At 34.5% G+C, this 25,599-nt stretch overlaps 1 protein-coding gene across 4 annotated transcripts in view; it reads right to left on the bottom strand.

Annotated features, from left to right (window-relative positions):
- ADGRL3 (adhesion G protein-coupled receptor L3) overlaps positions 1-25,599 on the bottom strand; it is a 601,096-nt gene that overhangs the window by 105,653 nt on the left and 469,844 nt on the right. For all 4 annotated transcript variants that reach the window (XM_027836482.1, XM_027836484.1, XM_027836486.1 and 1 more), the window contains one exon: positions 675-884. In XM_027836482.1, the coding sequence (XP_027692283.1) occupies positions 675-884 (210 nt within the window). The remainder of the gene's footprint in view (positions 1-674; positions 885-25,599) is intronic.

Below are 25,599 nucleotides of genomic sequence, written 5' to 3'. Positions count from 1 at the left end.
TTGCTTTTTATACTTAAAATCTCAACTATCAATTTTTGTGATCAAAAACAGAATACTCTGTATTGTGGGGATCAGGAGGAGGAGAGCTGCATTTCAGAACTTTTAAAAGCAAACTTATTTTGATTGCTTATTCATATGTATACATTTTCCTGGGGAAGCTGTCTCATTTATATGGGATAGTCAATTAAAAGTATAATGACTATAATTGTATGTATTCCCATCATTAATCATGAATGTGTAATCACAGCATGAATACAACACATTTAACTGTAAAATATTCCATACATATGGACATATATACTAGAGAATAGTATTGTTAATCCATTATTTTTAAGGCTCCTAATATTATGTTTTTTTAAATCCTTCTCCCTCTCACATTGCTTTTAGAAGCTCTTGTATGTATGAGAGCAAACACGTACTGAATCTTAAAATATCAGGAAAGGTCTAATGGAAATCAGGTGATTGGCCAAATCCACTTAGAATGTTTTGCCCTTCTTTTGTGTTCTCTATTCCTTGAGTTTTCCTGAAAATTCTAGTGTCTGCTCTTTCTGTTTTCTTAGTCAACTAAAGTGAATGGAACTGAGGTCATTCAATTAAAGTTTAAGAACACACAATCTCTGTAAGCAACGGGCAGAAAGCAGGCAAATCCAGTAACGCTATTCCAAGTGTCTTACTGGTTGGTCAGTTCGATTGATGCCAATCAAAAAGAGCAGCTCAGCTACAAAAAGGCTGATGCAGAGATTTTTATGGATGGTGTTACGGTCACTCTGAAGGCCACGGAAAAAGCAGAAGGTGAAGATGCAGATCAGGAGGCAAACAAGGGACAGGAGAATTCCAACCCATGTAATCACATCCAGAAGAAGGTCATGGACTGCATCACTATGCTGAAAACATAATGGAGAAAAGGTCAGTTAGTCACTGGTTGTATATGATTTTAGCTATACACCCATACAGGATACTAGGTATAGTTTAATTTTACTCAGTTCATTAATTAACTTTCCAACAAAGGACCCCTAATAAGTAATACCTTATTATCTGTGTTTTCTACTCACAGAGTTCAAAATCCATTTCTTCTTTATCTCTCTCTCTCTCTTTTTTTTTTGGTCTTTCATTTTTGTGGAGTCAAATTGGAAAAGTCCATGTTTAATAGAATCAGAATGACAAAAATCTAAGAATTGGAAGAAATCTTCTGGTCATTTAATCCTACTTTTAGACAGCTTCAATTCCTAGAAGAATTTTCCTTAAATTTGTCTCCTTGAAACTTTTGCCCATTGTTTCTATGTCTGCTTTCAAAGGCCAAACAGAACAAGTCTTTTTTTCCTCTTTCTTATAACATACATAACATCCATACTTGAAAAACATATCATTTCTTACCTCCAAAATTTCCTCTTCTCCAGGCTAAATACCCTAAATTCCTTCAACTAGCCCTCACATAATCAGATCTTGAGGTCTTTCACTATGTTGACCACTTTCCTCTAGACACTCTCCAGATTATAAATCCTCTTTCTAAAATATCCTAGACACTAAGTTTCTCTTAGTACAGCCAAAAAACTCATTAGCTTTCTTGGCTGACTATACTATTGACACATGTTGAAGTTCAGTCCATTAAAAGCCTTGAGATATTTTGCAAATGGGCTTGTTTAAATCTTTCTTATACTTGTGAAGTTAACTTTTTGACCCTTTTCAACTGTAAAAGTGTGAAAGACCCTGCTTTCGAGAGGCTCAAAGTCTCATGGGGGAGACAACATGCAAACACCTCTGTACAAACATGCTATATCTAGGATAAATTGGAAATAAAGGAAAGAACTAGAACTAAGAATTAAGAGAGTCTTCCCATAGACTGTAAGGTTTTAACTGGGACTTGAAGGAAGCCAGGGATACAGAGATGAGACGAGAAAGCACTGAAGGCATGGAGGACAGCCAGTAAAAATGCTTGGGGTTTGGGGGGTGGAGTATCTTGTTTAAGGAAGAGCAAAAAGATGGTGTCACTGGATGCAGGGGGAGGGTTTCAGGTGTAAGAACACTGGAAAGTAGGAGGGGACAGGTTATAAAGGTTTTTGAATACCAAATAGGGAATTTTATATTTGATTGTGGAGGTGATAGGGAGCCTCTGGAGTTTACTGAGTAGGGGTGTGACATTGTTAGACCTATGGTTTAGGAAGATCACTTTGACAGCAGAGTGGAGGATGGACTGGAGTGGGGAAAGGCCTGTAGTAGGGAGACCAGTCAATAAGTTATTGCAATAGTCCTCAGACAAGAGGTGATGAGGGCCTACATCAGGATGGTGGCAATGCCAGAAGAGAGAAGAGGTTGTATGTGAGAGATGCTACAAAGGTAACATGGGCAAGCCTTGGCAACAGATAGGTATGGGAGATGAGAAGGGCCAAAGAGTCAAGAATGACACCTAGGTTGTGAACCTGGATTACTCTAAGGACATTGGTGCCTCAACAGTAATAAGCAGGTTAGGTGTAGTGGAGGATTTGGCAAGAAACATAATAAAATCATTTTTAGATGTGTTGAGTACAAGATGTCTTAACAATATATAGAAGAGATGTTGGAAAAGTAAAAAAGAAAATGTGACAGCAGATTGGATGTGACCCAATTGAGATTGAGAAAATGAGGATGACACTTAACTTGTAAACCTGGTTGACTAGGAAGATGGTGGTGCATTCTACTTCCCTAGGGAAGTTTATACAGAGTAGCTAAGTTTCCTTTCCTTTTTTAAAATTTTTGATTCAAATTTTAAAACATTAAAAAAATTACCTTGAGTGTTCACAGCATTTCTTAAGGATGATTGAATATTTTCTATCAAATGAGTCTTTTAAACCATGACCTGAACCCCAGCACGTCTGGATCTTTCAGGTGCAAATACACATCCCGTCTTGCACAAAGATCACTGTTGGAGTTCTGTCAACTAAACCTTTTGAAATCTCCTCTTCATATGCCTAGATTTACTTTTCATGAGAAATTTAAGTTATTAAATGAAATCTCATGGGAATTTAAGTGCATCTGTGCTGTTTTATTCTCCAGGGGTCACCTATAAAGGGTTATTGAAAGCTTAAATTCTTATTATTTGAGTGTCTGGAGTCTGGTTAGTGCTTAACCTGCTATATAATGTCAGCTGGTCCACTGAACAGAGCAATTTGCTCATACCTTCGACTCAAAGGAGAAATGCTGTGATAGAAAATGAAGTTATCGAAATTCAACACAGCAGTTTTCCATAATGGGAAAAGGGCCATGTATAATACTTATGAAAATGTGGCCTAGGGATCTACTAAAAAAAAAAAAGAAATAAAAGCTTTATATCTCCATGCCTTTGTCTAGTTGCATTATTATAGAAGTTTTTACTTTGTTCACTGCCTTCTCATATTTTTGTGAAACATCATGCAGAGGTACAAACAAATAACTACCAGCTTTTTTTCAAAAGTCAGTGGAAAGAGAACATGGCCTCATTGCTAACAGGGAGAAAGGTCTCCAAAGACAGAAGAAGAAAATGTAAGGATTAGTTTATATTTGAAGGTTGCCTTGTCTGACTATGATAAAGCCTTATCAGTATCAAGGGTTTCTAATGTGAGTCTATACATGCCCTCTCTTAAGCCCATCAAATACAACTTAATGTCTCATTGTGTTTTATCAGCACAGAGTGTGAAAAGAGTGATTATCAATATCAAATGTCCAGAAAAGATGGTGATGACCGTAGTTTTGAATATTCTGCCGAAACCCATAGAACACTATATGCCATATACTCAGAGTGGATACAAAATAACTAATGAAGAAAATCTCTTGTTTTGAAATGAAAATAATAGCATCATCCATTCTGAAGTCATTAGGGTTTCTTCATTTTGAACAGTGAGAATTCAGCACATTGGATACTTAATCATTCTAAGTAAATACATAATACCCCAAATCTACTTCTGAGACACTATTAGCTTGTTTGTGTAATGTTATATAAAAAAACAAAACAAAACAAAACAACCCTTGAATCGTGTCTAGTTACTTATGTGGAGATTTCATCTAGAATGCTCACAATTTTCCACTCATTCTCCTCTTTGTTTTGCTAAATTTTTGGCTGAGGGTTTTAATCTCTTCCATCACCACTCAGTACTTCACATGTCTTTAGATATCTTTAATACACACTTCCTCTCCAAGTGTCCCAACCACTTCAGATGATACAATGTTGGTAGGCTACTAGTTTTACCATTCTTGTCATTTCTTAGCTCTTGGACTACTTATCCAAGTAAGTTTAGAAAAAAAAAAGTGAAAATGAACAAGGAACTGGGATTATGATTATATAGACATGAAAAAATTTGACCTTCCTTTGAAATACCGGTTTATAAAGTAATAATGCAAATTTATTATGGCAAGACAAATGAGTTCATGTCTAAGAAATACTGGGAGAATGTTGTTAGTTTTTAAAGTAAAGTTTCATTTCATTTTCTTAAGGAATTTTTTTTGTATAAACTTCAAATGAGGATTTTTTTATAGAGCCAATTTGATAAAAATGGAAATAATAATAACTTCGAATCATGTTTTCTCTTTTGCCAAAGACCTCCACTGATTTTCCAGAAAATTAATCTAATTATATAATTTTGCTTCACAAGAATTGGTTTTGTTATTTTTATCATCCTTCATTTCATAGTTAGGAAACTAGTCATATTAGACTTGAAACCAGGTTAGGTATTGAATTCTGAATCTACAAATCAACTGCCAAGTAAAAATAAGATATTGTGATGAATATAGGTGCCCTATAAAGATAAGATACTGTTGTTGCTGCTGCTCTTTGAACTATTAATCTATGGGAGAGTTGCGAGCTTTTGGCTTTCAGTTTCTACTTTATTCAAAGTAGAAATGCATGCTGCCAAAGGATTACAAAAGAATGGAAGAAAACAATAGCTCCCTTTCTAATTCCATGGCCCCCTCCCCGGCACAATCACAATGTATTGCTTGATATTCCTAAAACAAACAAAAACCTTTCATAGGGAAACCTTACTCAAGTATGACTTAGGGGAAAATCATTTGGGATATTTCATGTGTTTCATCCTTTCCAGAACTTTCCTGAAAACAGTGGGTGAAATGTAGATTTTGATTTATTTCGGCAAAATTTCCTTTATGTTGTTGCTGCTTTTAAAAATATTTCCTTATATTTAATATGATTTTACATGTATAGCCTGTATTAGATTGCATTCCATCTTGGGGAAGGTGGAAGGGAGGGAGCGGGGAAAATTCAGAACTCAAAATCTTATAAAAGTGAATGTTGAAAACTAAAAATAAATAAAGAAAAAAACATTTCATTTTTTTTCAAAATTTTGATTTTGTTTCTGATGTCAACATTTTATTACAGACTTTCAAGTCAGGAACTGTTTCAATTATGTCTTTGTAGGCTTGGTAGTTTAGGAGGCACTTAATAAATGTTTTTTTTTTAATTAAATTAAATTTCAACCTACCTTTTTGGTTATGACTTTGATGGTTCTAATCCCAAAATACTAAGATATAGCACATGCCCAAAAAACTGAGACACATATTCAAAAGAAGAATCCAATGTTAAACAATAATTTGCTGCCAAAATTACTTTGTCACTACCTTAAAGCCTCAAATATAGGTTAAAGAAAAAATAAGCCCAAAGATGTGATTCTTGTTATTTTGATTATGTGAGAAAAACAATAGTAGCAATATTCTATTACACCCAAATCTGGTCATGATTACTTGGAAAAAAAAAAGAAGTCTAGCTTCATTGCTTAAAACATTGGGAGAAAAGCAAAAACACTCAACAAAATGGAGAAATAAATATTAAGATTTTTTTTTCCATTTTAATTTTAAAATGAGTGGGTCACAAATAACAGGATATGATGAAAACAATTTTAGATATCTATTGTGTCCTTTTGATATTCCCCACCTTGGTAATGTGGAGAGATTAACAATTTCTGATGTTGCTTGAAAATTTCCCCTCGTAATCTTTATCAGCTGCTCACGCATCAATTATCAAGGACCAGCTTCAGAGTCCTCAAAATAATAAGTTACGCAATGTTCCATATGACTTATTAAAGCATAATAATATGATTTTTAAATTACCTCTTAAACTTCCTGTGATCAGGAATATTTCTGATACAGTTGATATGAGCTCCACCTTAGCAGTTGAATGAACACCCCAAATTGATTTCAGGCAATCAGTTATAAGCCACTGTTTGGAGCCAAATATAAGCTTTTTGTTAACAGGAGATTAGCATTATCTGATGAGCACTGTGTGACTACATAACTAAAATGTGGCATTGATCTGCGTCAAACTGACCACATAATCCAATCACAAAAGCTGCAACCTCACTCCTGGCTATGCTTTGGGATCATCTAGGTCTGAATGGGGTGAAGAATAAGCATACTTTTCACTCTAATGAGAGTCATGGTTGAGATAAAATTGAGGCAAAGCATATGGCAGAATGATCAGTTTTTTCTCTTCTTTGATTATTCCCAGAACTCTGCTTCTGTGTGTGGGAAGGGAGTATTAAGTACTTTCTCTCTTCTCCCCTCCAAATGGATGTTTGTGAAGTTTGAAATGTCAAAATATCTGGACTCTCCATTCGAGTCAGCAGCAGTGTCCATAGCAGCAGCTAAAAGTAGGGTCTGGATTGGCAGGTGTGAGACACATCGAGGACAAACCAGACAAGAACAACCAGCCTCAAGACGCTACAAAGGTGCTAAACTTTATAATCAGGCAGAGAGCCACACTTAAGGAAGAACTTCATGGCAGGAGAAAATGACAATTGGTGCTAAAGTAGCAATGTACACCTGAGATCTCTCACATGGGTTACCTTTCTCCACAAACACTTTATGTGGGAGAATGTGCCCTGACTCAAGAGGAATTTTTGTATTAACTGGTCTTACTATACAACCTTAACAAATACCCATTTATGAAAGAAGTAACTTTTTGGTTAATGATGTGATTAGTTTGATTATTAATTGATAATCAATGAGAAACACACTAGGTAGGATTTTCTGAGTCAGTAACAGAAAACCCGATCCCCTCAAGCTTATTCCTAGAGTGTTTAGGGGAGATTTGTCTCTAAGAGACCCTGCCTGCCAGCGCTAGTGGGAGCTGAAGAAGCAGACCAGAGGACATGCTACAAAAGGTATTTTGTATTACACGAAGTAGAAGTGTTTGTGGGGATCGTGAAGGAAGGTGGAAGGGAGGGGAGACAGACACAGCAAAAACACTGAACTCTTTGGTTACCATACAGTAAGACAAACAAACAATACCCAGCACCAAACTATTTCTTGGGTACAAAACAATATCAAAAACCTCTTCAGTTTGAAATGAAAATAATAGCAACATCCACTTTGGAGCCATTAGGATTTACTCCTTTTGAATAACAATTCACACGCAAACTTTTTAATAATTTTAGGCAAATACCTGAATCCAAATTTGAGGCTCAGGGTTCCAGCTCTCTAAGCTGATCTAAGACACTTGAGATGGTGTTCAATGGTCTGTACTCTATTTCCTTGATTAACATGCTCCCTCAACAAAAAAGACTGTTTCTTTCAAGTGGGCCTTTTCACTAGTAGCCCAGTCTCCTCAAACCTGATTTATTTGGCTTAACTGTATGCCCCTCACTGTAATAGACCAAGTACCATAATATGGGGAAAAGTGAAAGAGATTTCTTTTTCTTTAGTCTATTATTTGTTAGCATAAATATACTAAAATTTTGATCATTCAGGGTACAAGTCTAAAATTTCACATGTGATTTTGAAAAAATATCAATGGGGGTACAGTAAAAATGTTTTAGAAGAAAAAAACAAGTGTTTTGAAAAAAATGCAGAGCCCCGACCAAAAGGAGTCTGGAAAAAGGTTAGAGTAAAAGGAATAGGCAGGGGAAAAAATTAGGAAGTGAACAAATTGATGTTGGGTCTGACACAATGGGCCTTACAAGTTGAAACCCAACATTTTAAAAAGTAAGCTAGAATCAACAGCCTCTAGGATCAACAGATTATTGACTGAAACAGATTTGTCAGAGGGGAATAGCATAGAAATAGGTACGAAAAAATACTTTCTTCAGTAGCAAGGAGGAAAATTACGGTAAACAGATTATATTTTTTCAGCTTTCCTATTTTTCCAAAAGTTCCGATACTCACTGAACAAAAGAGGTTGTGAAACACAAATAGATAACAATATCAGTAATAATAACAGCAGAACCCAGTACCTCAGAAGTCAAACTGTCTTCTTTTATCATACTCTAGTATGTATGTAAAGAAGTAAAGACTGTTAGACTTTGTGTTCTTGGGTTAAGAATAGAGAAAAACACAGAAACCAGTTCTTATACTTCTTTTTATAAACTAAGATACAAAACTAACAAGATCTAAAGAAATGGCAGATTTCACAGCCTAGACCCTTGATGGGTAGCTCAGTCTTTCAAATACAATCATCAAAATGATATACTTTTCAGTTATAACAAAGGTTAGAAAAGAATCATCCAGAAAATTCACCAAAAGTCCAAACTAAATAGGAAACTTCTCCTGAGGGAGATCAATCCAAACTGATTCTTTGAAAAGGAACAGACACTTAAAAAAAAAAAAAAAGGGAAAGAAATACAAGAAGCCCAGGTTCAATTCAACAAATAACAAACATTAATGAGTACCATCTACAGTATTTGCAGAGCACTTGGCCAGGCTCTGGGAACACAAAGGAAGAAACTAGCCCTTGCCCTCATAGAGTTTAATTAGGAGGTATAGTGGGAGGGGGGAGGGGAGAAGGAGAATTATACCATGTACTCAAGTATGCACAATACCCAGGAATTTAAGGAAGGAGAGAGCATAAGCAACATGGAAAGCTTCATGGAGGTAACGCAACCTGAGCTGAGCCTTAAAGGTCAGGATTCTAAGACGGGGAAAGATGGACATTTTTTTTTACTCCTCTATAGAGTGTACTCAGTCCCTTGTAGTTCCTCTAGCTCCATGTAGGGTTCCATGCTCAGTCCTCCTTTCTCAAAGAGTCTGGTGCTTTTAAGGACTCCCTTCTCTCTCTAGAAGGAACAGTCTAGAAAGTCTTCAAGAGCTCTGAAAGATTTTCTTTCTCTTCTCCCTATAGAACAAAGATTCCGAAGATTTTTCTGTACTGAGGGCCTCTTTGGCAGTCTGATGAAGCCACTGGACCCATTCTCAGAATAAAGTTGTAAATTACATAAACGAATATGCTTAGGATTACAAAGAAAACCAATTATCCTGAAATACTGTTATCAAATGAATAAAAAAAAATGAATCCAGGTTAAGAATTCCTGCTTTAATTTGGAATTATGCAAATAATGTGACTAAAATTTCCATACCCTTTGGCTTAGAGATTCCATTATTAGGCTTATATCTCAAAGAGGCCATGGATAAGAAGAAAGTCCCCAAGTATACCCACATATTTATACCATTATTTTTTGATAGTGAAGAATTAGAAACAAGGCAGATGCCCAGTGATTGGGGAAAGGTTAAATAAATTGTTTTACATGATTGTAGTAAAATAGTATTGTGCTGTAAGAAATGATGAATCAGATGAGGAAAAAAAGAGGCGTGAAAAGAGCTACATAAACTGATACAGAATGAAATAAGAAGAACCAAGAAAATAATATACACAATGACTTGTTCATTTGTTCAGACATGTCTGACTCTTCATGACCCCTAAGGACCATAGCATGTCAATACTGTCCATGGGTTTGGTTTTTTTTTTTTTGCAAAGATATTGGAGTGGTTTGCCATTTTCTTCTCCAATGGATTAAGGCAAACAAAAGTTATTTGACTTGCCCAGGGTCACATAGCTGGTAAGTGTCTGAGGCCAGATTTGAACGCAGGTCTTACTGACTCCAGGCCTAGCACTCTATCCACTGAGCGTTGTAACTGCTTCTACACAATGACTACAGTGGTATAAATGGAAAGAACCACACACAAACACATACACACACACACAAATAAAAAATGAGTTCTGAAAAATTATAAAGAACAAGAATGGCTTAAAAGAAATGAGAAGACATTCCCCTCCAACCTCTTTGCAGAGATTGAAGAACCACAAGCATTACATTTTTTTTTGTTATATTGCTTAGTTATACTGATTTTTTCCACTTTTTGTCTTTAAAAAATTTATCTATTATGGCATGGATGGAATATAATGGACAGAGGGTTAGAAATAAAAGTGATAATCAATGGCAGTAATGCCCACATTTAGAAATAACATCTCTTTTTAAAGAACTAGAGAATAAATACCATCATTAGAAAGAAACTGTTTACATTTGAAACCCACATAATGTTCTTACCAGGTCTAACAGAAAACAGCAAAAAAAATTCTCACCTGAATTATAAACCACACACTAACCTTGACTAACCATAAACCTAGTCACTGTCTCATGGATTGTTGTCCTATGAAACCTAATGAAAATTAGTACGCAAGACAATCATTTTGGTGTTTGGAATTCCAATTCTGGGTAGTATAAAACAAGGCTGTGTCCCATATAATCATAGTTAGGGAAGACCTTTGGGATGAGACTATCTAGTTTAAACTCTCATCTTATCCCACATGCCCTTCTTTGAAATTAATACAGAAATATTGTGATAGCCTTTAAAAGCTGGCATTTAGCTGACACTTTAATGTCTGCAAAACTTTGCTTGACACATATTATTTCATTTGATTGTTGTAACAACACTGGGGAAGTACAGAATCACTTAATAAAAGCTATCTGGGGAGAACTCAGAATTCTACACCATAATCAAACCGATATTATCAGTTAGAAGCAGGATGCTTGTCTTCCTATACCTGGAGGATATGCTTCAAATTCATAATAACAATAGATAACAACAACAACACTGCATTTATGTAATATTTTAAGGTTTGCAATGTACAAATGAAGACACAGAGTAGAGAAGGTTAAGTGACTTTTCCACACTTAAAAAATCAGTAAATGTTGGAAGCAAGAAAAAGAGGCAGCATTATAAACAGAAATGTGTGCTGGCCTTGGAATTGCGAGACATCTAGGTTCAAATCCCACTTTTACATTTACTAGATATACAAAAAGTTACTTGGTCTCCCTGAGCCTCAGTTCTTCATTTATAAAATGGGAAGGGGAAGGAATATGTTAAATAATATGGAAAAAAAGAATGTATGGATTACAACTATAAAATATTCTAAAGACAAAATAAAGGAAAACCCAAGTAATTGGAAAGATACCCAGGTTCATGGTACAATCACAGTATAATCAAGACCTTTCCTAAATCTACTGATTTAGTGAAATACCAAACAGCCAAAGTACAAAATTATACTAAAATTCATTTGAATGAATAAAAAAATCTAGAATTTTAAGGGAAATAGCAACAATACAAAACCACAAAGTAGGAGTAAAGGGGGCCAAAACATCACTAGATTTGAAACTATAGTATCAGGTAGCGATTGTCAAAACTACTTGGCAGTGGTTGAAAATTAAAAAAAAAAAAGTAGATCAATCAGTAGGACAGAATTGATAAGCAAGACTCAGAATCAATCAATCAAGCATTGATGGGGCATGTGCTTTATTAAGTGCCAGGTACTGTGATAAGCAGTGCAGATACAGAGAGGGAGCAACAACACTGCTTGCCTCGAAGTAGCAAAGAATTCATGAATGCAGTAGTCCAGTGTTCAGCAAAGCCCAGAACACAAACTACTGAGGGAAGGATTCCCAGAAAGCTGAAAAGCAGTTTCGTAGAATGTTTAGACCACAATATTAAGATATATAAATCATGATAAACTCCAAATGGATGCAAAACCTAAATATTAAAAAAGGCTCTTTTTATAAATAGGGAAGAAAAAAAGTAACTTTCACAAGTATGGGTGGAAGGACACGCCTTAACAAAAGAAGGAATTTTGATGATCATGAAATATAAAATAGATAATTTGAAAAAAAGTAAAAAACCTTTACACTATAAAAATAGATACCAGTAGAATAAAAGAGAAACAATCATATGAAGAAAATAAAAATCACTGTACCTAGTAGTTAATCAAATTCTGATAATCTACGATACGAAATTGACATGAATATACAAGGCCAATAATCATTTCCCAAATGATAAGTTGCCAAAGAATATGAACAATTTTTAAAAACAGTTTTAAAAATAATTCTAAATTATCAACAACCATATGTGAAAGATTGCTCCAAATTCTATTAATAAAAATTACTAATTAAGCAATTCTGAGGTTTCACCTCAAATACCTTTCAAATTGGCAAAAATGATAAAATACAAAAATAATATGGGAGAGGTTATAGAAAGAAAGGTATTCTAATACAATGTTGGTGGAAATATGAATTGCTACAATTTCTGTAAAACAATTGAGAATTATGCTAGAAAAATCACTAACTGCTGATAATCATTTGACCCAGAGATTTCATTAATATGCATACATCCTAAAGAAATATGAAACAAAAAGGTTTCACAAAATGCAAGATGTTCAAGGCTGTATATTTTTGTAGTAGGAAAGAAAAAAAAAACTAGAAGAAAAATGAGTTTCTGTTGTTTTGCTTCAGTAATAAACTTGTTTAAGGCACTATCTGTCTCATTTTTTTCTGTTTGCCTGTTTTGCCTTTCCAACCCCAGAATGTAGCAGAGTGGTTGGCACATAGTAGATACTAAATAAGTGCTTACTGAATTGAGCTATCCATCTATTGAGGAATGGTCAAAAAAATTGTGATATACAGATTTAGCAGAATAGTCATACCATAAATAATAATGAATACAAGGAATTCAAAGAAAAAAATGGGAAGACATGTAAATTGATAAAGAATCAGAAGAACCATAAAAGGTAGCCTAATTCTGATAAACTGCAATGACCAGTCTTGGTACCAGAGAACAGACAGTGAAATAGAACTTCTCTCTTCCTAGTAGAAAGGTTGAGACCATGAGTTATAGTCAATTGGTTTTCTTTGACTTGTTTTCCTTTGTTACAAGGAAATTTCTTTTTCCTTTTTAAAGCACAGAGACTTTTAATGATATTAGTAATAATCATTAATCTTATATTTTGATAGGTTGAAAACATCTCTTTGATTGAGTTACATAATCAATCAATCAACCTAAGGCTTAAACTAGATGTGAGGAAGGCTTAGGCACATCTTTTGAATCAATCAATCAAAGTTGTAAATTAAAATTGAAGGACAACAGACGTTCAGAATGGGAATACATACACATACACAAAAAGGGCAATTTTGTTACTTCCTGGTTAAATTTAATATAAACTTCTAAGTCAGGCCAAGTCAATAAGCATTTATTAAGCACCTACTATGTGAAAGACACAGTGCTTAGCCATGGGGATACAAAGAAAGGTAGAAAACAGCCTATATCCTCAAGGAACTCACAGTCTATTTTTTTTTTTAAGAAAACAACACATAATAGAAGTTTGTGTTCTTTGGCTACTGAAATGTTTATGTTTGTTGATAAGTTAGTACTAAAATGGATATTAAAAACAGTGGTACATTATAGATGATGGATACATATTTATCTGACCTAGTTAAATGGATGTACTTAGAGACGAAGATATTGTAAAAATTAGGTAGAAGTGCAAAAAAAAAGATAGACTACACAATTTTTTTCCCTATTCCTTTCCAATGTGTTCCTGTTTGTGGAAGACCTATTAAAGAATCATCTATATAGATCTCTCTCTGTGTGTTCTCAATTAGTAATAACCAGAAAAACAAAAGAAGGGGAGGATGATTAAAAGTAGATGAGGGAGTGTTATTTTACATAAGTGAAGATTAATAAGTGTTCTATAATTCATTCCAAAGCAGTATTAGATATTAGTTCCCCATCTCAGAATATACCTCAGAAATATGGTGAATCCCCCCTCCCTAAACTTTGGTGCATAACAAAGTGTTATATTGCAACCAGAAAAAGAATCTTCTTATGCGTGGGGCCCTTCCCTATATCTTGGCCTGGAAATAGTCAACTCTTAAAGTAGTTAGCCAGAATTCATGATAATGTTTTTATTAACTATTTTTATAATCTAAGGAGCTTTAAATTTAATTCTTGGATGGGGAAGTAGCCACTGGAGATCTGCAAGCAGCAGTTCTAATATGTGTGTAATGAGGCACAGAGCAAATTAAATTTAGGTGCGGTCCCTTGATCCAATTTTGACCAGAAAAAGGAAACAACATTCTGTTCCTTTTCATTAATGGTGGTGGAGTCATCTTTTCTTCCACATATTGCTTTGTTTAAGCCCTTGAAAAATCTTATTTATGTTAGTTGTCTCTAGTGCCTCTCTTAATACTCTATATAAATAACTCCTTGGGAAAATCTGGCCTAAATTCCTAAAGACTCTGGTAAATACACAGTTTTATCACTTCATTTCTAGAAATAATGGAATGAAAATGCCCTTAGAAAATAGTACATCAAAGTATTTCCTGTATCACAGAAAGCAAAACTTCAAGATCCAGGGAGTGGAGAATTTGAGGGTAGAAAATCTACTCTTCCTCTATTTCTTATCGTTAGGGAATATCAGTAATAAGAATTGAATAGACAGGAACAAAAAGGGCATTTTTAGAACCTTAAGAGTCTTATTTGCTTTTTTGACAGGGTTACTAGAATAGTAGATGAAGGAAATATCATAGCACTAGTCTCCCTAAAGTAGAAGGTCTTATAGTCCCCTTCCAAGGCTAAGTCTAAGGGGAATTAGTATTTATTTAGGGAAAACCCTACAATCGTCCCACTTGAAGAATGACCAGGAATAGCTGGAGGGGAAGATGTTAACTGGACTGGTATACTTCAGCCACAGTATTTAAAGGAACCAGATAATGGGAATGGGGCTGGGCTGAAAGAGCTGTGACAACTCCAGTATTTGGTTCTTGGCCTCTCTTATGTTGACACTGTGATAAGAAAGATGGGGCAGGGAGTGGATAAGTGACTGCATTTGGTTGGGCTCAAAGCTCATGGTGCCCTAGAATCACATAATAAACAAACCCAAAAAGCAAGAATGTAGTTATATTCTAGATCTCTCCAGCCTAATGAATTGTGCTGACTGAACTTTCAAATTTCCAACTCCAGAGAAAGAAGAGGGTTTATTTATTATTGAACATAAGTAACAATGAAGCAACACTTAAATAAGAAAATAAAAAGGAACAAGCATTTATTAAACACCTACGATTTGCTAGGCACTGTATTAAATACTTTATAAATATTATCTCATTTGATCCTCACAATCACCCTGGGAGGTTACAGCTGAGGAAAATGAGACGAGGTTAATTGATTTGCTTAGGATGACACATCTAGGAAGTATCTGAGGCCGCATTTGAATTCAGTCAGGTATTCCTGCCTCCAGGCCCAGCAATCTATACACTGTGCCAACCAGTTACATCACAGTTGTAGAAAGCCCACTAGAAGAAAGAAACAGAAAGGTGGATAGAAGAAAAAATGGCAGATTAAAAACAAACCCTCTTCTCTACTTGACTTTGCCAGTTATTTCTGCACTTATATTTGAAAACAGGTCCCTAACATTGTACAATTTTATAATACAGTACTTCCAAAAACATCATGAAGCCACATGATACAGCAAAGCTGGAAAAATGTTCAGATTGGTCTCCATCTTGGGTAATTGCTACACTTCTCTATTTTGTACTGAAATCATACAACATATTTCTCAGACCGATGAAAAAAATAATTAAAACTTTCTCTCTTGTTTAGTGTAATACCATCTCTACAACAGGGGAGGCAATTAAGTGGTTTGATTTTAAAAGACTTCTTTAAAACACTGTAGGTTAAGATCAAAATCAATGTAAGTAGGAGGAAACAGACATTGTGTAGTTTGTCAACAAAAAGGTGTCACTATGAACTGGACAACACAATCTCTAAGGATAAGACAGTAAGAATGTATGTAAAGTCTTAGATTCTCAGAAGGAACCTTGGAGATCATGCAATTCAAACTCTACCCTGTCTACCCTATCTATAGATAATGCAGACTTAGTTACATACCCAAATGCCAAATTAATGCTCATACAAAATGAAAAATGCAGTAAGTACAATAAAAAGTTACTGATAAGGTTTTTCTAGGGTATTATCTCTAGATTAAAAAAATGATAATTTATATTTAGTTATTTCTATATTCTCTCTGACCTAGAAATCTAACATATGTTCTTATGCAAAAAACAAAACAAAAACAAAAAAACAAAAAGCAGAAACCCCTCAATATACTTAGTTAAAAACATGTGACAGGGGCAGCTAAGTGGCGCAGTGGATAGAGCACCGGCTCTGAAGTTAGGAGGACCTGCGTGCAAATCTGGCCTCAGACTAAACACATGACTCTTACTAGCTGTGTGACCTTGGGCAAGTCACTTAACCCCAATTGCCTTAAAAAAATGTGACAAAAATAATTAAAACAATGTCCCATATTAGCATTTAATAGATTGGATAAGCTTTTACATACATGTTAATATGATCATAGATTCCAAAGATGAGTGGATCTCAAAGAGTATCCTGACCAACCCTCTCATTTTGTAAATATAATAACAAAGACTTGCCCAAGGTCACAAAGGTAAACAGTAGCAGAGTTGGGATCTTATTTGTAGCTTACAATATCCTAAAAGTGATAGGGAAGTTATTATTATCCCAATTAAGCCAATTAGAAAACAGACACAGAGAAGTTAAATAAATTGCCCGAGATAACAAAGTTTATAGACAACAGAGCAGAAACTAGAACATATTGCCTGTCCATTACTCATCCTCTGAAACCAAGTCTTGAGATCTATTGATGTGATGTTCCAACTTAAGTGAGAGCTGAATGACTTAGAACCAGAAGGTACTGTTCATTTTTTGATTGTTAAATGCCTCTGTGAGTTCCTGCTCTCTTCTCACCTGGCAAAAGGGATTCAAACTCTGGTAACTGCAAAGAGTCAGCTAACAAGTAAGTTCAGTATATCAATGCATGACGAATAATATAAAACAATAACTATAGTGCTTTCGCATTTACAAAGCACTCTCCCTATTTCGTACATTTTATAACAACTTTCTGAATTCTTTGTTGCTGTGAAATATGCGTATGCCCCCAAAAAACCAGAGCAGGACACGGAGAATCAAGGCAACTTATGTTTCATGTTTTAAGCGAGTTCAGTGTTTTCAACTGGATAAACTTTAAGGATGACACAATAAATATATGAAATAGCTGGAAAAGACATGGACAAATATTTCTCACATCTCCTGAACATACCTCAACCTTAAGTTATACAAGAATAAACAATTACAAATTCCAAGCAGGATAAAACAGACTAAGCACATTCCAACTGAAGAAATCAAGGACAGTAAAACATATTTAGATAATTGATTATACCTTTGTAAATGACAATTTGGGGGTTTTAATTTAAATGTGATATGATGAAGTGGTAAAGGGAGCCAGACAGAGGTCAGCAGTGGAAATGACTAAAAGATTAGGAGATAAAGATTGAGGTAAGGAAGTGGGGTTACTGTGCACTGAGGAGAGAATTCTGGAAAATGTTAAAACCCTATTTACTAACAATCTTCAAGAAAATGCACTGGTGGCTCTGAAGCTGTTCCTCGTTTTTATTCCTTTTCAATTAATGCTATATTCCAAAGGTTCATAGTACTAAACCAGACTACACTTGGAAACAGTTTTATAGCATCTAATTGCTTTCAGAAACTCCTAGGAATTCACAACTTTTACCTGCCCCATAAAAATAATTTTCTACATTCCCTTTTCCCTTATATGCTTACCAGAAAAATCTACTTAACCCATGCCAATATCTTACTCCCCTTCCTTAATCCGGCTTTAGAGAGCATCTTTCTACTCTACCAGTTTTAAGGTTGAGGGCTCCACTCCTCCCACCTATGCATGAGAAATGGGAATGGAAAATAAGACAATTTTGGGGGTTTTTAGACAGAAGAGTTCATGATAAACCAAGTTACAGAGAGGTTCACACAAGATAAGATGGACAATTTTGATTACATAAAATTGAAAGTTTTTGCACAAACAAATCTAATATGCTAAAAATTGAAAGGGGGCTAGAATCTTCGCATCAAGCTTCTCCAATAAAAATATCATATCCAAGATATATAAGGAACTGATTCAAATTTATAAGACTGAGTCATTCCTCAATAACAAATGGTCAAATAATATGCACAGGCATATTTTCAAAGTTTTCAAAGAAGAATCCAAGGTATCACCAATCATATAAAAATGCCTTAGATCATAAATTATTTGAAAAATTCAAATTAAAGCAATTATGGGCTTTTGCCTCACTACTTTAAGACTGGAAAAGAAGACAAAAAAGGAAAAGGACAAATGGTGGAGGAGCTGTGGGAAAACAGGTACACTGTTGGTGGAACTGTGAATTGTTCCAGCATTTTTAGAAAGCAATTTGGAGCTATATCCAGAAAGTTACCAAATTCCGAAAGCCTTTGAACCAGCTATAACACTACTATGCATATATCCAAAAGAAACCAAAGAAATAATAATAAAGAAATGTTCAAAAATATTTATAGCACCTCTTTTCATGGTAGCCAGAATTGGAAAAGAGCTGCCTTCCTACTGGGAAATGTCTAAATGAACTGTCTATTAATATAAGGTAATAATATTACTGTACCTTAAGAAATGATGAAATGGACAAATTCAGAGAAAACTGAGAAAACTTCTATGAACTGATGTAGAGAGAAGTGAGAACTAAAACAGTTTGAATGATAACATTATAGAAAGAAAGATAATTTTGAAAGACTTTAGACCTCTCATCAATACAACAATAATCCAAAATCATTTATAAAAGAATCAGGATGAAACATTCCATTCACCTCCTGAGAGAGATGATGAACTTAAAATGCAGAAAGTGACGAAATTTTCAGACATGGTTAACGTGGGAATTTGTTTTCCCAGATTATACAGCTATATAATGTGGGCTTTATTTAATTATTTAACTAATTAATTTTTATTGTGTATGTGTGTGGCAGGAGGTCAATGGGAGGGAGAAACTAATAAAAATGCTGTATAATTGAAAAATAATAATAATAAACTATGAAAAGGAAAATATAACAAAGAAACACATCCCCAACTTCCTTTTTCTCCTCTTTGGTTCTTTTCACCTCCCCATATGCCACCTCAATGCTTACTGGGCATAGCAGAAATACCAGATACTTTATTTTTTGGTTGTGGATAAAACTGAACATGGGAAGAAGAGTGAAAGCAAGAGAAGTATAAATGACTTTTCTTAATTTCTTTCAGGAAATTCTTTGAGAAAGTTGATGTTTTGAACTCTGGGGTGCTCAGAGGTTCACTGTGTCAAGGATCTCTCTTTCCCTTTTATCTCAACACTACTTAGATACTTCGATGCACTTGGGATCTTAGATACTTGGATGAACCACCACCCATGTCTTCTTATCAAATTCAGGTCCTTTCTATAAACTACCTTAGAGCCCACTTCTCATACTAAAATTTCCAGTGTTCCCAGGATTAACATTGCTCATATGAAGCCAAACTCATTATCATCTCTGGACCCAGAACTTTAGAGGAAGATTTGTTTGTGTTTCCTGAGACATTCAAGAAGGTTTCAAGTTAAAATGTGACTAAATTAGTAGTGAGCAATTACCTTAACTTCTTGTGTGCTAGGCAGCTTTCTAGGATAATAAATTGCAGAGAAGGCACCAAGCAAATGACAGAGGGAATTTCTTCATGTGGGAGTTCCCTATCGCAGGGGAATCACACATTCTCTCACTATACCTATTCAACATTTTCAGTTGATTCTAAAAACAGAAAATTTCCTGTTAGTGAGACTATTAACTGGTGTAGGGATCCAGAACAGTTAAAGTTATGGCAATTATCTTCCAGGAGCTTATGCTCTAAATCCCATAATATATATTAATTTTTTGGCCCTATTGGTGATGTCATCAGTGTAGGGGAACTCTCTCTACCAAGGCAGATTAGTACCTACTCTTAAATTTCTAATCTGAGAGTCCAGAGGTGTCAGAAGCAGACCTATGTACCCGTATCTTCCTGACTCAAACTACTCTACACACATGTATACATATGTATATATACATTTTATTAATACCTTTTGTTTTTATATCACCCATGTTTTCTGACATATCCCACACTGAATGACATTACTGAATAATAATAATAATAATAAATAATACCTACTTTCCAGAGTTGTTGTAAGGATGAAATGACATATATGTAAAGTGCTTTGCAAATCTTAAATTACTATGTAAATGCTATTATTTTTATTTTCTTACATTATTTGGAATGCTACAAACCCAAATTCCCCCACCTCTGAAAACAACAACAACAACAATAACAACAACAATAATAATAGGATGAAGATGTGCCTTCCCATCTCTATTCCTTGGGGCAAATCTTGTTCAATATAAATAACATTCAGTTTTAATGTTGTTGTGACTGTCGGTCTCTCTATCTCTCTTTTGGGCTTTGTCTTTTGACTTTAATCTGTGTTAGGTAGCCTCATAAGGAACCTTCCCTTAACAATGTAGAACTGCTCTTCAGGTTGTGGTTTTAGAACGTTGCCTGGCACAATGAGACATTAAGTAATTTGCCTTGGATCAGACAGCCAGAAAAAGGTCTTGACATCCTGTTCTCCTGACTTTGAGACTTGCCCTCTATTCATTATCTCACTCTATCTCTTTTAATATAAATGATAGATTTATTAACAGAAATTTTCTCTAATGTTTCTGTATACTGGATCCTGCTTTTTCTACTGACTTCCATTATAAAGTCAATGAAATACCTCTATTGGATGTATATTGACCTGAAGATAGAGGAAAATTACATAAATTCCTTAAAATCATATATTTAAAGGAAATCAATAGAAATTTCCTTGAGGTCAGGGAACTGTGTTTTATTCATTTCTGTGTCCTCCCCCTTCTTCCCGTAATGAGTCAGCACTCAATACATAGTTGTTGAATTGATGAGTTGAATGAAATATTAATCATAACACTTAAAATGGATTAAAACAAAGTTGCTGAAATGGAATGAATTCATGTATAAAATTTCTCATACCACATCAAATAGCATATACGTGCTCTCTTCCCAAAATTTTGATAACTCTATATGCCTTTCTTGTCCACTTATTCTATTCTGCTTCCTATTGTTTCCAGAGAAAGAAATGATAAATAGAAGTATGTATAGAATGGTTTTGACATATATATATACATATATATACACACACATATATATACCACATACATAATATATATATATGTGTGTTTATGTAAGTATACATACATACTTGATTCTAATGGTAGCCATCTCTAGGGAGGAGGGAAGAAAAAAACAGGAAGAAAGTTACATGGTAATTTTATTATATATTTAAAAGAAATAGCAAGTTGGATATAACAGATTTGTAGTTATATGCGCAATTATCTCTTTTTTTTCTGTTCTACTATGTTATAGGAATACTGGTTTTATTTCTTAAGTACAGAATAAAATAATTTAAAAAAATAGGGATCTATCAATTGGAGAATGACTGAAGTATGGTATGTGGATGTAAATAAAATGTTATTGTGTCATGAGAAATGACAAAAGAAATTGACTCAGAAAAACCTAAGAGGACTGAACTGATGAATAGTGAATTGAGCAGAGGCAGGAGAACAATTTATATGTGATCACAATATTATTAATCAATAAACATTAATTAAGTGCCACATTGCTAAGTGCTGGATTATGAAGAAAACCAACTGTGAAATACTTAGGAACTATGATCAACACAGCGACCAATTAAGATTCCAAAAGACTGATGATGAATTGTGTCCTACCTCCCCCACAAACAGCCTCAGCCTACTGAAAATGGACTAAAAGATAATACATACATTTTCAAAGAAGACCAACATGTGAATTTGTTTTGCATGACTATACTTACTGTAACAAAGAGACGGCTTTTGGGGGGAAGGGGAAGGCAGAGATAGAAAGAAAGAAGTGTCCATAAATCATTTAAAAAATAAAGAGAACAAAAAGAAGTCCTCAAGTAGAGAGGGAAAAGCAGAGCAGTGTGGGAACTATCAAGATAAATTTGAAATATGCAAAAGAAAAAATACCTCAGACTCTATGTATTGGGGGAAAAAAACAAACTTTATATAACAGTTCCCAGTTTCACATACAATCCTGTCTTGTTTTTCCTTTTATACAGAAACATTATGTATGTTGATATTTACCAAGTTCATAATAAAAAAGAAAATTAATGAAAAAAAGAAAAATGCTTATGAATTATTCTTTCTGTTTGTTTTTTTTTTATGGATGGCACTTTCCACCAAGCCTTTGTTGAGCTTTAACTCTTTGTTTTTTTGTTTTGTTTTGTTTTTTTTGCAAACTAAACTTAACTTTGAACCTTCAAATTTTCCCCTTTTTGAAAACACTTTTCTCCCTTCATAAACCAATCTGTGTAGATTATAGCAATAACTATCTTTCTTTAATACAAAAGAGGGTTTGGTATTGGTGGTTTTCTTCAGAAAAAAGAATTCTACTTTGAAATACTGATTTAGAAGGCACTTAGGATACAAAGAAAAGATGTTAAACACCAGAAAGGAGAGTTAAGTTTATAATAAATGAAGGAAACTATATAGTTATACTAAAGAATGCTATAAATTTAGAATGTAACTGGAGGAAAAAAATAATGGAGACAGTGGGAAGGATACAAAGCTAATCTAATGAGAACCACACTGGCCAAAGTTAAGGCAGAGAAGCTTTTCAAAGGGAAAAAAAATCATGCCAAGCATTTTTTTTTTTTTAAAAGAATTACAATGTTAGTAGGGGGAAGAACTACAGGAGGTGTACAAGGCATTTACAAAAAAAAAAAAAACTGATTCAGTGCTTCACAAAAATCACAGTGGAAATGTAATTAAAGTTGGCTTGAAACTAACACTGTCACTGACAAAGGAAATGGTTCCCAAAGTGTACAAGTGAAACAGTGAACTACTAAGGGTTTCTACAAGAGGGTACCAAACAATTTGCATTTTGATCCCATAAGCCTAGCAATTTGATGAGCACTATGAAAACTGAATAAGTTAAATGGATAGAGAAACAGCATAATACAGTAGAAAGATCACTGCCTTTAGATTCAGAAGACTTGACCAAGAAATCAAGCAATGGCCCTAACTAGCTATGCAGCATCGGTAAGTCACCTAACCTGAGAAAACGGCAAAAGGTTGTAGATCTGGGACTTTAAAGGTCATCTTCTTGAAGGTCACACATGTTTTAAATAACAGAAGCAGCATTCAAACTAGGTTCTCTGATCTCAACTCCAATATGCTTTCCACGGTGCCCAAGTTCAAATGGGGTCACTGCCCAGAAAATAAATGCTTATCTGAAAACCCAGAATGCTAGTAGCTTGCTCACATAGTTATTGTTAGAAAGGCAATTTTTAAACAATAAAGTGCTAGATAAGAGAAAGAGATTTGTAAAACCAATATACCAAAAAATATAGGATTTAAGGTACTTTATTAAAAACTTTAAGTATATTCCTCTATATATTAGAAAGTGCCACTAAAGCATGTTATTTGTTTCATGGAAGGAAGGAATGAGTGCAATAGGATATAGAATAGACATCAGGCCAGGTCCATAACATAATCCTATCTGCATGACATTGGGCACGTTCCTTTACCTCTTGTGGATTTTAATTTACTTATCTGTCAAATAAAGAGTTTGGGCTAGATTATGTTTAAGTTCCTTTTCCTGGTCTGGATTCTATTATCATTCCAAAATGTCTATAACTTATTAATTCCCTCTATGTAAAATTTTGACTAAGCAGCCACATCCCTGTGAAACTGAACTTGAGGTATCTCAGCTGTTTATACTTGGAATTGGTTCATTCAAACTCTGAGCTACTATTTTTTTTTTTTTTTTTTAGTGACGCAATCGGGGTTAAGTGACTTGCTCAGAATCACAAAGCTAAGAAGTGTCAAGTATCTGAGGCTGAATTTGAACTCAGGTCCTCCTGACTCCAGGGCCAGTGCTCTATCCACTGCACCACCTACCTGCCCCTCTGGGCTACTATATATGTTTTATAATATTCAGTTCTCTTTAGGTATGATCCATAATTGAGAAATCAGAGATAACCACTCAAGAGCAGCCATTTTTGTCCTTTTCTAAATCAAATAAAATTTTAATGTTACTATAAATGATCATAAATGCTGGAAGAAAAATGGCAACAAGGGCTGGCCATGAAGTCAGGAAGATTAGCGTCCCTAGTAGCTATATGACTGTCTGTAGACAACTCAGCCTCTCAGTGCTCCCAAAGGCAATCTCTAAAATTGGAGATGAGCTGCTGATTTGTATTGGTGCTACACTACTACGAAATTATAGGGCCAGACTAAAACAAAACAAAAGCCTCATGTGTTTAAGAAATTTGATCTGCACTGTGATTTTATTGGTCTAGGGACCCCTCTTCTCCCTTGATAAATTCCTCATGTCATTGCTTGGTAATTCTTCTTTAAGTTACTGTCTTACCCAGGTATCTAGGGGCAGTGAGATGTTAAGTCACAAAAAAAGCAGTATATATCACAGACAAGACTTGTACCCAGGTTCTCTTGAAACTTGGAGGTCAGCTCTCTATCCATTACTCCATGTAACCTCTTGCACATAAAGAATCACAGGAAATGAAATGGCACTTTAAGGCAAACATGAAAGCAAATGGCATTTGTAGACATTTATAAAGTACCTTATTAAAAAAAAAGAAACATGATTTATGTTATATGAAAATGAAAACTTTTGAAGAAATAAACTGGATGAAGTTAAGGTAAGAAGGGAAAACACTGCTTCAGAAAAAAAAATTCTTTATCAAATATCTGAGAATGGTCTGATATCCAAGATAAATATGGAATTAACACAGATACATAAGAGCAAGTGCCACTCCTCAATAGATAAGTGCTCAAAGGATATGGGGAAAAAATTCTGAAAAGAAAAATTATAAGCTATTAACAACCATATGAAATCTTGTTCTGCAGAATCCCTCCTTCCAGAGGCCATGGTAAAGGTATGATTCCTCACACTTCATCCTATTGAAATATTTTTTTAAATAAAATAAATGTACATATAAAAATAAGAGAAATATACATCAATATGTTTCTGAGGATTCACTTGTAAATTGGCACAAGTAACCAAAAAAGAAAAATATGGCACTGGTTAAAATAGAAGGGGCTGCAGAAAGACACGGGCACTAATATATTATTGGTGGTGCTGTTAATTGGTCAAACCTTCTGTAAAGCAATTTGGAATTATTCTAAAAAAAACGATTAAATGTGAATACCCTTTGACTTGGAGATTTCACTGCTAGGCATTTATTTCATCTTCAAAGAAATAAAGAAATGTCCTATCTATACTGTAACATTTATTGTGTCATATTTTGCGGGTGCTCATCAGTTGGAGGAATAGCTAAACAAATTATAGGTATACAAATACAATATTATCTTATTGTCACATAAGAAAGGATATGCATGAAGAATTTAGGGAGGGAAATGAAAAGACTTCCATGAAATGATGCAGAATAAAGTAAGCAAAACTGGGAAAACAATATATACAATGACTAAAATGTCAATGGAAAGATCATAATATAAAGCTGACTGGATAGTATAATGACCAAACTTGTCCCTAGAGAAAAGCTGAGAAAAATGTATCTCCCTCCT

Source organism: Vombatus ursinus, unplaced genomic scaffold (assembly GCF_900497805.2).
Source record: "Vombatus ursinus unplaced genomic scaffold, bare-nosed wombat genome assembly UNPS02014818.1, whole genome shotgun sequence".
In the NCBI taxonomy this organism is placed as follows: Eukaryota; Metazoa; Chordata; class Mammalia; order Diprotodontia; family Vombatidae; genus Vombatus; species Vombatus ursinus.
Note: the sequence above shows the minus strand (reverse complement) of the source record. Positions and strands in the feature narration are given on the sequence as shown.